This window comes from Cetorhinus maximus, chromosome 20 (genome assembly GCF_964194155.1).
Source record: "Cetorhinus maximus chromosome 20, sCetMax3.hap1.1, whole genome shotgun sequence".
NCBI lineage: Eukaryota > Metazoa > Chordata > Chondrichthyes > Lamniformes > Cetorhinidae > Cetorhinus > Cetorhinus maximus.
This window is the reverse complement of record NC_135898.1, coordinates 40,706,315-40,724,376: the sequence shown is the minus strand read 5'-3', so window position 1 is coordinate 40,724,376 and position 18,062 is coordinate 40,706,315. Positions and strand designations below refer to the sequence as shown.

At 41.7% G+C, this 18,062-nt stretch overlaps 1 protein-coding gene across 1 annotated transcript in view; it reads right to left on the bottom strand.

Annotated features, from left to right (window-relative positions):
• Positions 1 to 18,062, bottom strand: part of pcdh15b (protocadherin-related 15b) — a 1,616,824-nt gene that overhangs the window by 12,830 nt on the left and 1,585,932 nt on the right. The window contains exons 38-40 of the mRNA XM_078565941.1: positions 10,242 to 10,263; positions 10,047 to 10,085; positions 9,774 to 9,847 (exon numbers count right to left, since the gene is read on the bottom strand). Of these exons, the coding sequence (XP_078422067.1) occupies positions 9,774 to 9,847; positions 10,047 to 10,085; positions 10,242 to 10,263 (135 nt within the window). The remainder of the gene's footprint in view (positions 1 to 9,773; positions 9,848 to 10,046; positions 10,086 to 10,241; positions 10,264 to 18,062) is intronic.

The following is an 18,062-nucleotide window of genomic DNA, read 5'->3' as shown; positions in this document are numbered from 1 at the left end:
TGATCAAAGCAAAACTTCATTTAAATTGTTTAATTATTCAGTTATTCCTCAGTAGTTTGCCTTTGAAGAATATTCAATTTAAACAATAACTGACATGCACTTTCAATGTTTTGTCAAAGCAGATTGGTTGAATAAATCAAAGCTGAATTCAACTATTTTCCCAGTCTCACTTTTCTCAGGACAGAATTCCATATTTTTAATCACATCTAAAGTGTTACAATTTTTCACTTTTGGAATATTGTCCAGGTCTTTTAATTTTTAATTCATTTATGTTGTGCTATTAAAACTTTACCTATCATATCAAGTTGAATCATGTCATGATAATGAAGGGAATTTCGGGTTGGTGAGCAAGGGCGGGGCCCACTCGCTGACACATAAAATGATGCGCGGTGACGTTGGGCAGGCATCCCGACATCACCGTGCGTCATTTAGGTTTTCAGTTCAGCGGGCGCGCAGCCGAACTGCCAAAGGCCTATTAAGGCCTGTTAAAAACTAATTGAAATAATTAAATGAGCTGCCCATCCAACCTTAAGGTTGGCGGGCAGGCGAAGAGCCCAGGTGGCCTTCACATCCTCATCCACAAGCGAGATGAGGTTTCATGAAGTGTTTAAAAATTCAATAAAAATTATTTTAAAAATTCATTGGCATGTCCCAGCTCATGTGACACTGTCATGTGAGGGGACACGTTTAAAAGTTTTAAATTTCTTTATTTGGATGTTTAAACTTAAATAAATCTCCCTGAGGCACCTCTGTGCCTCAGGCAAAAGAGCGCAGGCCCCGACTCAGGGAATCACCCCCTGCCCGCACAGGGAGCGCTCAGCCCATGTAATATGGCGACACGGCCCCAATTGGGAGCACCGATCGGGTCCGTGCCCACCCCCGCCCGCCCCCACACAACTCTCCGACGGGGGGAAATTTCTGCCTCAAATTGCATCAATAATTTTGGACTTTAGAAATAAGACCTGAGTTTTAAAACATGCACACAAACCACTGGCTAGAATGCTGTAGGGTGACTCCCTTAGAGATAAAGGGACCCTACCCTGTTGCCAGACAAGGTACTTCTAAAGACATCCAGAAACTAATTGCTCCCTCCAGTAGACACAATGGGACATAATGGGTGATGAGTATTACGTCATCAAGAAATCCTGTGAGCAATGCCCAGATAGATTTGTGAATTCGCTTCCCACTTGGAATATACAAAGTAGGGGTTAAAAGTGAGCTGAAAAGCTGCCCCAGTGTCAGTCTGTTGGTGGGTGTTCTGCGAGAGAGCAAGTGCAGGAAGTTTGACTCCAAAGTAACAGCCGCACACAGTACCCCTGCAAATCGCCAGCTATCCCTATCTCTCTCCCTCTCTACCAAATTCAACGCTACTGGAACCTCAAAACATGACTATTAGTCTGCTGGAGTCAACTCTACTGGAACCTCGAATCCGTCTACCAGAGTCAATTCTACTGGAATCTCGTATCACAACGGTTGCAAATCTCAATCACCTACTCCCCACGAGTCAAGGACTGTTCCGTATACCTTTTTTTAATATACATATATATTTCTTTTTTTACCTACTTCAAGCTAAATTCTTACTTTTAACCTGTATGACCGTATACGCATGTGTTTTATCCTTTCTCGTCTTTAGTAGTTAATAAGCTTACTCTTACCATTAACTCAAGAAAGTATGATCAAATTGGCTCCTTCAAAACAGAATGATTGAGTTTGGGAAAAAGGTATCCGCGAAAGGGATCCTTTTTAGATTAAATCTTGTTGCGACCAACAGAAGTGGTGTTGGGGGTGGGGGGGGCTGCTGAGTAAGTCAGGGAGCCAGTTCACAGTTCATCCCTCCTCACCTGCGGCATAACAATTTGGGGGTGTCCCAGCCAGATAGTGACAAATTGAGGGGTCTCACCTGGATCAACAACTCTGGGGAACCTCACCTGGGGGTGGGTCGTAACAAATTGGAGCGCTTGTCCAGGATTTGAACAAGGTGGGCTCAGAGTCTGGAAGATGAAACAAATGAATTGGGGTTTGGAAAGTAAGTTGTCCTTTTGAAATCAATTTTTTAGGTACTGCAAAATGACTTTCTTGAGTTTATACTACTGAAATGTTAAAATGTCCACTTTTGATGCCAGTACCTTTCTAGCAGAACCAGAGGCAGTTACTTTTGAGGATCAAAAGTTCTGTCCCTCAAACAATTCAAAGAGTTAGCGTGGCGTTTAGAATTAGAATTTCGGCCGAAAGTCAGTAAACCTGAATATTAAAAGAGGTGGCCAAGGGTCTACAGGTAGAAGTTGAGGACGATGAAACAGATAGCATAGCAGTAGAAAGATTAAAATTGGAAAAAATGGAAATTAGAATTTGAGGAGAGAGAAAAGGAAAGGGAATTTCAGGAAAGGACACAAAGGGAAGAGAGGGAATTTTATGAGAGAGGAAAGGGAGTTTCAACTAAAACAGCTTGAACTGAAGAGCAGGCATCCCACTGGGTCCCTTGCAGACACCACTGGCTCAGACCTAAGGATTGAGGCAACCTGGTTTGCTCATCCAATCCCTAAGTTTGATGAAGCAGAGATAGAAGCCTTCTTTATATCTTTTGAACAATTAGCACAGCAGTTAAAGTGACCAGTCCAACCTTAGTCCCTATTTATGCAGAGTAAGCTTTCAGGGAAAGCTCATGAGGTTTACTCCCTCCTACCTGAGGAAAGGGTCACTGACTATGAGGCAGTAAAAGGGCTATATTAAGTGCGTACCAGTTAGTGCTGGAGAAGTACCGTCAGAAATTCCATACCCTCAGGAAACGGCCTGACCAGAATTTGGAATTTGAAAGGCTTAAGCAACTTGACTTTGATCAGTGGGTGTGGGCACTTAAAACAGAAGCCACTTACGAAAACCTCCGTGAAATAATTCTCCTTGAGGAGTTTTAAAACTCTCTACCCTTTCCAATAAGAACACACCTAGAGGAGCAGGGGGTCACGGGGGCCAGGCAGGCAGCCACATTGGCCGACAATTATGAGCTGATCCACAAACCTTTGTTCCAGAAGACACCCTCCCCTAGTCACCCCCAACCAAATGGGCAGGATAGAGAGGTGGAGAGTGATAGGAAGCTGAGCACCCATGGGAGTGAGGGAAATGCTGAGGGCCCTCCTCAGGACAGAAAGGGTGGTGCTGAAATGAAAAGTGAAGCCAAGAAGCCTGTGTGTTTTAACTGCTGCAAGGTAGGCCAACTGCTGAAGGCTTCAGGAAAAACCAATGGGATTTATCAGGGCACATACACCCCATGCAGAGAATGAGAGTCAGTCAGAAAGCATAGCAGACCAGGCTATGGCTCTGAATGCAGCTGTGAATCCCTGTAGAGGAACCCCTGAGAGTGCGGATGAGGTTAAACAAACCCCTGAGAGTTACAAGGATTTTGTATCCGAAGGAAGGGTGGCCACATTTCCCCAGAGTGAGGCGAATAAGCCTGAAGTAATACTGAAGGATACAGGGGCCAGCCAAACTCTACTGCTGAGAAAAGACATGACCTTCCCACCAGAGAGTGCCAATTTTAAAAATTTGTTCATGGGATGGGGGCGTCGCTGGCTAGGCCCGCATTTATTGCCCATCCCTAATTGTTCATAGGGGCCAAGGTGCTGGTAAAGGAGAATGAAGGGGGGAACATGCCCATTCCCCTGTACTGGGTACATCTGGACCGTGACCTTGGGTCATGGCCAGTGACCGTGGGAGTCGTCCCCAGTTTGCCTATGGGTGGGGTTGACCTGCTGCCCGGCATTGACCTGGCGGGATCAAAGGTAATAGCATCCCCAGTGGTCTCAGAGAAGCCCACTGAGGTCAAAGGGACTGGACAGCTGCAGGAGAAAGTGCCTGGCATTTTCCCTGACTGTGTGGTCACCCGCTGGTGGTAATCTGAGGCGCAATATACCTTTAAGAGAATGTGATTAGATTGACCACGTGACTGTATTACCCAATTGCTGTGTAGTGCGGGCTACAGCGTAAATCAGTAATTTAGAGTATGGTCTGGTTTGAGAAGCACACATTGTGTTAGTGCACTGTTACTTGTGTTAATAAACAGCATGTGCTTCATCTTACATTGGTCTCTGTATCTGCAGTATATTGTTTACCAGCTCACTCACCAGTAGATAGGCGTGCAACTGGTTCACTGAGCAAAGTGGCACGACAGAAGGAACATAAGAACTGGCGACGAGGCAAAAAATGACCAGTCGACAACGCCAAAGAAAGCCACGGAAATTCAACAGAAGTAAATCAGCCGTACCTTGCAAGGCGATTGCAAGTACAGCCATCATCATAGTCGTCGAAGTTATCTCCCTCCAGTAAGCCAGTTTGGCCGTATCGAACCGTTTGATCAGACCGCATTATATTGAATTGTCGACCATTGACATAATGGGGAGCGATCCTCTTATCGAGATGTGGCAGTAAAACATACGGCCTAATTCGTAGTCTAATGACACCCAATGCCCCAGATTCCAAGAGCTTTGATGAGTTGGTGAATCTTGTGAAAAGCCACTTTCAGCCAAAACCCTCGGTAACAACGCAGCGTTTTAAATTTAATTCAAGGTGTCATGTCCCTGGAGAGACAGTCGCTTGCTGTGTAGCAGCCTTAAAACAACTGACAGAGCACTGAGAGGTCGGGGCATCGATTGACGGCATGTGAGAGACCGATTAGCATGTGGGATTAACGAAGGTGCCATTGAAGAAAGGTTGTTGTCAGAAATGAATTTAGACTTCAGCAAGGCGCTGGAGTTGCCGCTCACAATGGAGACGCAGTCAGCGATTCAGAAGCAATCAAGGGAGCACAAAATGGTGCCGGCCTTCATGTCGGGAGGGCAGCACCAGTTAGAAATGGCATGAAAGTGCAGGGCTCTGCGGAAAGGCAGGAAAGAACTGCCATTAACAGACCAGCAAAAAGCAATGGTTTAACAGGGAAAACCCACAATAATAATGGCAGCAATGGAACTAGACAGCCTGCAAGTGAACAACAATTTAAAAGAATCAAGGCCAGGATGTTCCAGCCCCGTTGTGGGTGGGACCCGCTGCGGGTGAGGAAGCACCCCAGCCAGAAGTCCATTGACTTGTGGCGGGACCAGACGATGCTAGTGGCGGGCAGGTGTGGAAAATCTCACCCCAACTGTTTCTACTGCCATCGTAATGGGCATATTATGCGATATTGTAAAGACAGATTAAGACAAAACTTTAAGCAAAAAGGTCAAAATGGTGAAATTCACATAATAGAGGAACCAGAAGAAACGGAGTCAGATATTTACTCACTACACAACTTAAAAATGGGTGAAACAGAACCAATCTATGTGACAGTGGAAGTCAATGGGATACCCATCCGAATGGAGGTGGATACAGGGGCATCCACGACAGTTATAGGGGAACATACGTTCAAATATCTGAATGGAGGAGACCACTCGCTAAATCTGGAAAATTCAGATGATGAATTAAAGATGTATACTCATGAAGACATACGAGTAAGAGTTATATGCGAGGTTCCGGTACAGTATGGAAACCGGTCTGTTAATTTACCCCTGATAGTGGTAGCAGGAGAGGGTCCAAGGCTACTTGGTCAGAACTGGCTTAAGGAAATAAAGTTGGGGTGGACCAAGATTTTTCAATTCAGAATGAAAGACCTGCAAGAATTATTACCGAAATCTGCCTCTGTTTTCAGGGAAGAGCTTGGGAAGATATAGAGGCTGCAGGCTAAAATCCACATCAATCCTGGGGCAACCCCCAGATTCTTGAAGGCGAGGCCAGTCTCCTATGCAGTACCTTTAACCTGTATGACCGTATATGTATGTGCTTTATCTTTTCTTGCCTTTAGTGGTTAATAAACTTATTTTTACTACTCAAGAAAATCTGATCAAATTGGCTCCTTCAACACCAGAATGATTGGGTCTGGGAAAAAGGTATCTGCAAAAAGGATCCTTTTTAGGTTATATCTTGTTGTGAGCAACAGTAGGAAGGGTGTGCTGAATAAAGACAGAGAGCCAGTTCATCCCTCCTCATAACAATTTAAGGGTGTCCCAGCCAGGCAGTGACAAATTGAGGGGTCTCGCCTGGATCAACAACTTTGGGAAACCTCACTTGGGAGTGGGTCATAACAATCAGATAAATCATTGCATTAATAGTGACATCCAGCAATCAGTTTTTAATTTTTGTTGGATCTATTTCAGCTCCAAAACACACCAATTAAATGTGGTGTTTTTTTTTATTTATAAAATGCTGCAAAGAGTTTCGACACTATCACAGAATACAATCAATTCACTCATGTCAGTTTATAAGGACAAAATCATTGCAAGTTCTGGAAATGTTGCTAACAGGATGGAGGTCAGGGTAGAAATTTAATCTCGGACAATGGCACAAAAAAGGCAATATCGGATCCGCCATCTATTAAATATGGCATCAGATATTCAGTTCCACCACAGTCAATGGGATTAGGTTTCAGGCGCTGCCAATAACAGACAGCCAAACCAATACTGCCAGTTTAGCACCGCAGCTCAAAACTAATTTCTACTCCATCGACATTAATCTATTCGATGGAATGGTTATCAGATGCTGTTGGACTTATCAGCTTTATAAGGAGTCTAATACTAAATTAACCTGACCAGTTGATACCAATCTCAGGCATTAACATCAACGGTAAATTTATTATCAGACCACAGTTGCTGCTGAGTTACTGTGGTATACTGAATTGTTTTTAATTCTAATATAATTGAAACTGGTTGATGTAAGGTTGCTCGGTGAGCCAAATTTAGACATCATTAACTCTTAGGCATAATTTGAGTGGTAAACTCCAGAGAGTTCTTGATGAGGAATGAAGATAAAGGCTAAGAATTTATCTGGTTGCCTTGATGTCAGGGTATTGATCCCAGTGTTCTTACAACATATTTTAGTCAGAAAAGTACTGTGTGAATATCTCTGTAGCAGGTTGTTACATTCGGAGCAAACTGATAATATCACTATTCCTACATTTTAGGGCCTTGTAAATGAAGGACTGAGCAAGCTTAAAATTTAAATCTCTTGAAGGTTAGGACAACACTGCATCTTTTGCGCATGTGACACAATCCTATTTGTAAGTAGATAATTGCAGACCTTGAGTAAAATTGCTTCCATATATCAATCATTACGGATAACCCTGTGCATGATTAGCTCATTACCCCATATAGCATAATTATTTTTTCACCCTTGCAATATTATTTTTCTTCACATTATAAATGCAGGTTAGCTGTATTAAGATGAAAGGCAATGTAAATGGCAGTTTTATCCTAGGTAATAGTTACAATCCGGGCATGGGGGCTCACGGTACAGCATTTTGTGCTGGGATGCAAGGATGATTATTGAATCTTTCCTGAGTAGCATTTGGTATTTTAAATGTACAATTGAGGTAATAATGAGTCAATTTGCTCTGCGTTAGTTAACTTGAAGCCCATGGCAGAGGAGAATTACAGCGTGTGTAGCAATAGGAAAAAAAAGCAAAAACTGTGGTAGGCACGTGCTGAACATCCTGTCATGCCAGATTTGGCAGTCCACACATTCAATAGCAGGTGTAGATGGTTATCCGCCTCAGTATCAATTGTCCTCACCCACTTGAATTTGAAAAGACAGTTTAACTAATATTGAATACTTGGAACAGTGAGGCATTAGATCAGGTCAGGGAGGGTAGTGGACATTTTCAGCTTACTGATGACTTTCTCTTGCCTGAGAAAAGGTCGACCAGTAGAAGAAACTGGCGGACACTTTGGACACACATTTATTCCCTGATTACATTTTCAGGCAGGCCTTGAAATTGAGGTCCATCAATCCCACTCAAACTAGGTGGAAGGCTATTTAAATATGTAGGTGGAGATCCTAGGGCATTTGTACGGCCCTGATTGCAATTTTTAAATGGCTCTAAATATATGTGTGCCCTGCATGCTGGTCCCAGTCATTGGGCCTGCTGCAGGCTGCTCAGGAAAAGATATGTTTTTAATAAAAAAACATTTTTGAGAGGCCATGAAGAGCTTTCATGCCTGTTCTTGTGCCCAGGCAGAGGACCCGCCTCCCCCACCCACCTTCATCCCCACCCCTGCCACCACTACCACCCAGTCCACTAGCAGGCACCATCTGTCAGATGGCTCCATGCAGATGGGTCCAATCTTGCGGTCAGCAGCAAAGCAGAGGCATTCACCGCTGAATGCATGAAGAAGTACAACCCCGCCTTGGTTGTAGCCTGCAGTGAGAACTTGATCTCTCAGCTGCATCATGGATCTAATGCCAAAGTCAGTGGAGAGGCCTAGCCGCACGGCACATTGCCAGCAAAACCACGTCCATTTTAGATGCCACAAGCTGAAGACATGCTCCTTGAGGTCTGTGTTCACCTCTATGACAGGTAAGTGTTTCTTGACTCTTTGGAACCCTTACTTAATGGTGGCAATGTAGTTGTATATACGTCTTAACTTCAGCTGCCCTCCGACACGTCCCCAGCAACTCTGTCCTCTCCTCTCCTCACCTGGCTCCTCTAGCACCCTGATCCTGCTCCTCTACCTCCCCTGCACCCTCAGCACCCCTGCCCCCTTCACCCACGCACCCAGCTCCTCTCCGGCATGGCTCCTCAACTCGACTGATGCCAGAAACAGCATTTGATGGACGGGCTTTTCCCCTCCTTCAGATGGTGTCAATTCCGACAATGGGGGTGCTGAGGAGCCAGGGTGGAGAGGAGACATGTGTTACCTGAGGGTGCTGGGAGTACAATGTGTGGAGAGGGTGTGAGGGGCAGGGGAGGGGTGGTGGGTGCAGAGGAGTTGGGAGCGCTGGCAGGGAAGCCAGAGAGTCGAGCAGTGGTGGGAGAGAAGTCAGGGAGCCAGGGCGGGAACCATTGAATAGAGGCAGAAGAGTCAGGGCTGCCAGGAGGAGATGAGCTAGGAGACCCGGGGGAGTGCGAGTGTTTTAACACTCCTGTTGATTTAGACTCTGAGGGATGTGCGAGATGCACTAAAAAATCTAGAAGTACAGTAGGCTGTAATGAAGCACCTGTTTGGAGGCTGCAGCTTCTCGATAATACTCAAATGAAGCCCAGACTTGAAAACAGTTCTGCCTCTCAAATGTGGCATTGGGCTGGTGTATAGCTGACATCATAACTGTTTTGGACTGAGTTTGAACATCTCCTGTCCTCTTTCACCTTACCCCTCTTGTCTGCCTTGAAATACAAATTCCCTCTGCACCAGTGTCAGGACGCAAAATATTCCACTGATAAGTCAAGGCAAAAATCTTCCCATATTCTATATTTGCATATGTGATGAGTAGTACACTTGTGTAATTAATGGTATTTTTAATGGAACCCATCAACTCAGTCCGTTCCGAATGTGATTAAACAAAAAAATCACAGGACACCAAGTGTTAATTTTAACTTTCAATGGGAGCAATGGGCCCCCATTTAAAGACATACCTGAAAATTGAATAAGGCAGGCAAAATGGTGGACAAAGAGCCCACCAGAGCTTCCTCTGCCTGTCATCTGTTGTTAGGTGCGAAATGAGCAGTTAGTGGTTGAAAATCCTCTTTTTTATTTCTTTAGACGCTGTCACCAAGTGAAAGCTTTGATTGTAAGATTATGATATAAATAATGGCTAAATTTAAAGCAATCAGTAATGACTTGTAGACCCTTGACCTACATACATTATATATTCAGAGCATCAGATGTTCTCTTCCTAATCTCTCTTGGTAGGGTTCTGAGAAGATAAACTTGATATGCTGCTAAAAATTTCTAAAAGTTTCACACAGGAGGGCTTACCCAGGCTCATAATTGTAGTAATCCTGTGCATAGTAGTCCTGACCAGGATCAATGCCTGATTCCATGGAGAGTTCCTGTCATTCAGATAAGGACCATAATGAGTATTTGTGTTCATGTGTGGCCGAATTAATCTCTTGTTATCAGTCACCACAAATGCAAATCAAGAACAGACAAATAATTGGAAAAAGTAGATATTCTGAATGCTGATACATATATATGCTAACTCGTGAGAAGATTTTAATTAATTATTAACACAAAGACAGACTATTGTACCTCAGGTCTAAGAAGTGAGGGCCTCAGTAATTGCTGTTGCTGGCAAAGAGTTGTAAGAAAAAAAGAACAAAGAGGAGGAGGTGGTAAAAGAGGTAAATATTGGATTTCCTTTGGATGAGTTTTAAACATCAGTTATCTGAAGTAATAAGACATAAAGAAGATGAATCATCAACAAAAATATATGGGGATTCCTACCTCCTGTTGTCCATATCCCCTCCTGCAAAGAATTGCATACAGATAACACATTTTAAAATGTCATCAAAATTTAACTTGAAACCATTAAAAAGATAATAATGTGCGCAGTTATTAACTAATAGTGTTAATGTTGCAGGTTAACCTTTAACATCACTAATATAAAAATGAAGCTTTCACATTGTTACAGTAATCATTTGTGCCTTCATTCTAGCTAAGAGAATAGCGTGGTACATTGCATTAGCATGCATTTGACATAAATAGCTCTACTACTCTGAAGCTACGCAACTATTAGGCCTGGTAATCATCATTCACCATACATTCAACAAAATGGTTAAAATCTGTACTTCTTTTCTAAATGTAAAGTTAAATACTATTTAAACATTTTACCAGGAAAACCTAATTTAAGAGAATCTTAACAAGATCCTAATTTTTTTTTAGAGTAACCAGCATTCTCTCTCTTCAGGTACCATGTCCTAATGGCACTCATGTACTTTTATGCCCATGGTTATGCTTGGCAAAGTACTGCAGTGGTTTGCCATTGCCTTTTGCAGATTCTGCTCTGGCTGACCAGGAGACTCTTCCACTCTTACTGTCTACCATAGGCATAGTGGAAGGATTTACAGTTCAATAATTAACATGTTTAGCCACATTATGAACGTACCTTCCATGACCATCAAGTCCTGGAGTGAGTCTTGACCCCAAAGCTTCTGGCTCAGAGGTATGGACACTACCCACTGAGCCATGAGACACCTATAGCCAGTGATAATTTTTGCAAAATGTACTACTGAGTAAAAGCAGCTTTTTAGTTTACCCTGGATTATTATATATGCCAGATCCATTGGTACTTTCTGCATTGCACTTGTTTTTTAAAGAATATTACCAAGTTGCACAATGCAACCTTTTGTCCAGAAAAATATTAAAGTGCTGAAAGTATTCTCAAATGGATAACCATGACAAGTAAACATAAGGAAAGTATGATTTAGACTATCACTACAGGTGAAGAGTCCTGATTTAGAAATGCAATAATCCTATGCGCTCAGAACAATCTCACTTCGCACTGAATATCTTAGTACTGTAAGCTTGTGAACAGTGTTGTCCTGTAATGCTTTTCACTAAATAAAAGCAACACAACATCTTGGGAAATTATAAATCGCAACAATTTAAGTTGCATTCTCTAGTTAGTTAGTGTGATTTACATTTAAAAAGGAAACCGACACCACAAAAAATAGTGCAAAGTATTTCAGGAAATAAATATTTAGGTACACTAGGGAGGAATAGAAAGGCATGATTGATGGTTTATTGTCATGAATAAAGTCGCAATCTGCATAGGCTAAAAATTAGAATTCAGTGCCAGTATATGATGATCAAAAGCAAATTACTCCAATTGTCCTCTGATGTGAAAGTAATGAGGAATTAATATGTAGATTTATCAAGGGGGATAATTTGAGGTTTACAAAAAGGCTACTTAATATTATCTTGCATCTGGCATCTCTGAACAGTGATGCACTTAATTCATTTGCAAGGCTAAAGCAGATAATTTTATTATGCTAACCAATGCACAAAACCTGAAGGATGCTTTAATTGTTGCACTCTGATGTTTAACCAGTCAATCAGATTTTAACCCTTCACTGCTAAGAGGCAAACAAACCTTTTGCACTAGTTAAAATGTACAGCTCAAGTGATTTATCATTAGAATTCAATAGACAATGAGTGCCTTTATATGCAGTGCACATCATTTAGTCCTTTGCTGAAGATTATTTCTCACTAGAAATTAGGCATTCTGCTGTGGTTATTGTGGGGGCTTCAGAACTGGGAACTGGAACAATATCGCATTTGGACTGGTAGAGGCAAGCAGTTTACAGCAGGTTATTTTTCATGTAACAACTGAATTAAATAATCCATAAAGGTATCTGGTGCTTAGTTTTCTTTCCCCAAGCTTTCCATCCTTTCCTCCCCTCTTCTGATAAAAAGTTGATAAGTTACCAGTGTGTTGAAAAGTGTGAAATAGAAGATATGGAAAATTGGGAATCAGTGATTTGGTGATGTTAAAACAAAACTTGGAAGGAAGAAAGAGAGACATGGAATACTCAGAGCTACCACTCATTTAAGGTCTGGGAAAGGATAGGCTTGAATTGAAGACAATGCAAACAGTCTAGATTTGATTACAGTAAGGATATAGGCAGGAGGAAGAGGATATGGATGATCTATTTGGGATTAGAAGAGCAGCCATGCTGAGAACCAAATTGGTGCGATTTTCCTTCGGGGTTTGTAGGGAGGGGTGGGCCTGCCGGCCCCGCAAAGATTTCGAAGGTGCCAAGGCAGGCCTCGGTGCTCTGGGGCTTTGTCCCGGTTGTAATAATAACAGTAAACCAAAAAGCAGCCCTCTAGCCCTCACACATGCACCTTGCCTCATCAATGCCAGCTCATGCCTCCCACCCACCTCCACGGCCCCTCATACCCTCCACGCCAATCTATGCCCCTCTAACCAGCCTCAAAGCTTCATTATGCATTCTTGGCTGAGAGTCTAGACATCCATTAGTCCGTTGAAACAGCTGTGCCCACCAGCAAATGTAACTATTTCTCTGTGATCTATGCTGTCAATTGAACAATGTTTATTTACACAAGATAAAGAGTTGTCAAGTGCTTGTAGTTTCTGCTAGTGAATATTTAAAGGTCTGGATGATTGACAGTTTTATTGGGATGTAGTAATTGTTGTTTTCTTTAAGAAAGTAGATAGTTATGTCTGAAAGTCTAGTTTTTTTAAAGCTTATCATGCCTACATGCTACTGTTGTGTAGGGTTCCTATACTATGGAAGTGGATTAGCATGGATGGTATGAGGGGCCATGGGGGTGGGGTAGGTGGAGGAGCATATGTTGGCATAGAGAATATGAGGAGCCATGAGGGTGGGTGGAGGGGCATAGGTTGGCAAGGGGGCATGGGTAAGACCTTCTGACCTCACCTTTCAAAAGGTTCCCTCATCCAGACTATGATTCATGACACCTCTGGAGGGGCCACAAACCACGACACCTTGAAAAGGTGGCTCGACTCCATGAAAATTGCGGGGGACTAGAAGATGCCTATCCCAGCAATGGATCTGACCATTAAACGAAGTATCGCAATTTATGTGCAGGGAAGAATAAAACTGACTCAGACTGTGATGCCCTCCAGGCTCATTTTAATTTGTACTTGAATAAATTTAACTCAGTAATGGTTGTTATATAACTTATGAAAGTGTAGGGCTTGTAATCGAGCAATAAGGGAGAGTCTCAATTTATGAGGGTATTTTGCATTATTGTGCCACTCTTTGCGATTGTTTCATTGGTAAAATGTTACTTTGACTGATCATTTAATGTTCTTGAGAACATTAAATGATGTATAATAACACATATTTTGAATATGTACAGAGTATTACAAAGGTACAATCAATTGAGCAGCATCTCAAAATCAGAAAGTTGGACTGTTTATGAATTTGTAATTACTTAAAGAAACATTCAGGAGCTCATGTTCTTTTGGGCCCTGTCTGCTGGTGCAAACATGGTAAACCAGAACACACCTATCCCTTCCCAAATTGTGTGGACAGAGTTATTAGCAATATCTACAATATCCACCTCAAACGAGGTTTGATTACCTGCTCAGAACTGCATTCTGTGGCCATTACTTGGCCCATAATAGAAAGAGCCTGTGTCTGTTCTTAAAATGAATGCATACTGCTGGGCGATTAGCAAGTGTACTGGGCAAAATTTCCTGGGTAATTCCCCTAGCCACACTCCAGTAGATCTGCCCTCAGCTCCTCACCAAAATTTCCTGGCCCCCTCTCCATGGGGCGGAATCCCAGCAGAACCTGCTGCTCCGTTGCTTCCACGGGAGCCAAGCCCAAGAGGTGCGGAGCACAAAGGTGGAATTTCAGCTTCTGGATTTTTTTCTGATTCTGTTAACCACTCATGTAAACACTTGTGAAGAAGAATCTGAGGCATTAATATGAGATATTTTAAAAACAAGTATTTGATATGGATGATTACAATATTGAAATAAACTAAAGTAGTTTGTGACGATAAGGAATAAAAGTAATGGAGATTTGCATTATTGTGGTGGATATAATTGGTGAGTGAGAGTGCACATGTCAGGAAGACATGGGTGAATGGGACTTGGTGTGAATTGATATACAGAAAGCAGAGTTCTGGATGAACACAAGGGAAATAGGATAGAAAACAGGAGGCCAACCAAGAGAGTATCGGAATAGTCAAGTCTATAGGCAATAAAAGTAAGGATGAGGCTTTCAGCTGTAATTCTGAGGCAGAGACAGAATGGGGCGATGTTATGGAGGTAGGAAAAGGCATTCTTGGTGATAGAATGGATATGTGGTCAGAAGCTCATCTTGAGGTCAAAACCAAGGTTATGAATAGTTGGATTTAACTTCAGGTAGTTGCCAGGGAGAGGGATGGCATCAGTGGCCAGGGAACAAAGCTAATGGCAGGGACCAAAGACAATGTTTTCAGTCTTCTCAATATTTAATTTGAGGAAATTTCTCTTCAACTAATGCTGCATGTTGGAAAAGCAGTCTGAAAAAGAGACAGTGGAAGAGTCAAGAAAGGTAGTAGTGAGATAGAGCTGAGTGTTGTCAGCATACATGTGGAACAGTGGTTCTGATCTTTTAAGATTCCTATGTTGGAGGTTGACTATGGATTTCCTGGAGCAGATGGTGTATTGGTCCAAAATGCCCTCGTGCTGATAAAGAGTTATCTTTGAGCATTGCCAGATGTATGGGATTAGGTTTCAGGTCAGCCATGATCTCATTAAACGGTAGAACAGGCTCGAGGTGCTAAAAGGTCCACTCCTGTTCCTATATTCCTATTCGTGCTAAGTTGCTGGCATGGTGGATGGTGATGGCATTCTGACTCGGAGTCCTGAATCTCCCTGCAAACCTTCTCTCATATTTTACTTTAATCATGAAATACTGTAAGGCAGGCAGTTTTAAAGCAATCCCTGTCATACATTTTAAATTATCCTACTGGCTGGCATGGACGGATGGCATAGGGTGCCAGAAAATGGAATTCTGGGCATTTAGAGAGATTTTAATTAGACAAAATGAATTGGAGTGGAAGAAGAATCCTTCAAAAGTTTAGCTTGTGGCAGCAGATCAAAGTAAAGAACACTTCTGAGCTGCATGTTCCTGATATATTTTCAATTGAAATACTGAAAAAAATGCATTTAGAAGTGTGCTGTTACTTTAATAGTGATCCTATATATAACTAAAATAGACTGTTAGGAATGTGAATTGATAATATAGGAATTGAAGCTTCTAGCCAATTTAGGTCTGATCACTATCCCTTTCCTCTGATTTTCTTTCTCTTATTTTTTCCTCCATTTTAATTTTATATTTTTCCACCTAAGTTATATTTACTACATCTAATTAGGTCTTGGGGTAAAAAAATTGGTTAATAACAGTACTTAATTCATTATTCTTCCTCTGGGAAATCACTTTTAAATGAATGGTAGTTGAATCTTTGAAAGAACAATGGGTTGTTATTGGCTCAATGGAGACTTTCATCTTTTTTTAAATAAACTTATCATTGGTGATGATTGACTTGCTGCATCATAGATGTAATCAAACGAATATCTGATGTATTTTTACACGTCAGCAGGGGAAGGGATTACTGGTTAATGCCCCAGGCTTCAGCAACCCGCAGAGCAATAGTGCCCTGGATATGTGATCTTATTCCTGGCACTTTAAAGATTAGTGCATGACTGCTCCGTGACAAGGCAGGGATGAGAAAAATGGGCAAAATTGATCTAGGTATTCAGTCAAATGCCTGAGAGAGTGGAAAAAAAATAAGAGTGAGGACGAATTTGAGGAGCAGCGTTTTGATATTGTGACAGGAGCAGCAGCAGGAAAGCTGAAACATTAGAAATCATTTAAAGAAACCTTGAAAAGGGGATAAAAAATTAGAAACAAAAGCAGAGAGAAAACACCGAGCCAAATCCAAATGTGTTTAGCAATGTGTTAGAGAAACTGCAAACATATACATGTACTATTCAAATGGAGCTGGTCAATATTGAATTCCTGACCTACTGGCTAAATAGAGATTTTTTTGGAATAAAATACTTTTCTTAAAAAAAGGTGCGTGATCCTTTAAGTGGTGTTTGAAAATGATATTTGGATTGTGATTGTTGTGTACATTAGGTATTTTACATAGATAATGCAGATATTCACTACTTAGCTTGAAAACATTTAATAATTAAGAGCAGCTGACATTTGGAAAGAATTAAATAACAATGACTGGAAGTCCCCACTTGAAGACACTGGCAGAATCTTCTGGACCTATAGAGCCTGCCAGAACAGCAAGACCATTTTTGAGTCAGAGACCTGATTTACAAATGGGTTGACTTAGCCATAGCTCTTTATCTCTGCCACAGCATTGGCAACCCACTTTTGCATTGCTCATTCTAATAGAACAGGTGGATGGGATGACATGTCCAATGTTAACTGCTTAAATTAAGGTTAAATGTATATAGATAAGGGAGCCTCTCATTCTGTAATACTTGTTCATACATAAAGAGATACATTGACACTGGTGGTGGGTTGCAGAGTTAGGGGCTATACATTTGTAATGACTCGAACTTTGTGAATAAATGTTAAACAGTAAAGATTGACTTCTGGTTTCTTTTACCAACTGGCTGCCAGAAGCTTAACATGGTAGCAGAGGATGTTTGATCTACTAAGATTTTATGCAGAATTTCATCTATCATCATTTGATTTCTTCCACAGTGTCCATTTCTGAAAGGACTTTCAACTGCATTATTCATGACCACATAATGTTCATGTTTCACGCATCTCTAAACTCATCATTAGCAAATTCCTCTCCATTATTAGCCTTTGCCCAAGTCAGGTCCCTATTCATTTTGCCCTGACTTTATCTACAGTTACCCTTTCTTCCTTACCATGTAATGTTGGGGAGGTGGTGGTATAGTGGTATTTTCACTGAACAAGTATTCCAAAGACCCAGGGGGTGCTCTGGGGACTTAGGTTCAAATCCCACCATGGCAGATGATGAAATTTGAAATAAAAATCTGGAATTAAAAGTCTGATGATGACAAAGCCATTGTTGATTGTCATAAAAACCCATCTGGTTTATGAAAGGGTTTAAGGAAGGAAATCTGCCATCCTCACCTTGTCTGGCCTGCATGTGACTTTAGACCCACAGCAATGTGGTTGACTCTTAAATGCCTTCTGGACAAGGGCAATTAGGGATGGGCAATAAATGCTGACCCAGCCAGTGATGCCCACATTGCATGAACAAATTTAAAAAATGCATTACTGTAAAAGACTAAGTCTGGTTTCCATGTATGTAAAGTGAGAATATTTCTGTATTTGTCACCTACATTTAGATCCACGGCAACTACCTCACCAATGTTGTCCTCCAGTATTTTTTACATGTTTCACATTTTGCACGAATCTCTTTGATGACCCTTGTACACTCCTCGTCAACCACACCTACATCCTTTACCAGGATTTTTAATCTTTGACAAGAGGGATGAATAAATTGCCTGTGCAGCTTTAAAGCAATTTCTTTTTTCTCCCTAAATCTTATCACCTGAAGCTATTAATACTTCTCTAACATTCTGATTAGAAACATCAGATTTGTTAAGGGAATACAATAATGCCCTGATTGAGTAAACTGCGGATCCACTGACTTTCCAAAAATAACTGCCTTATCATAGTCCATGTCCAGTTTTATTTGTGCCTTTTTCATGGAAGGCTTGCTTACAGTTAAAGTATCTCGCTAAAGGCTACATCACTACTAATGAAGTGGCTTACTCCA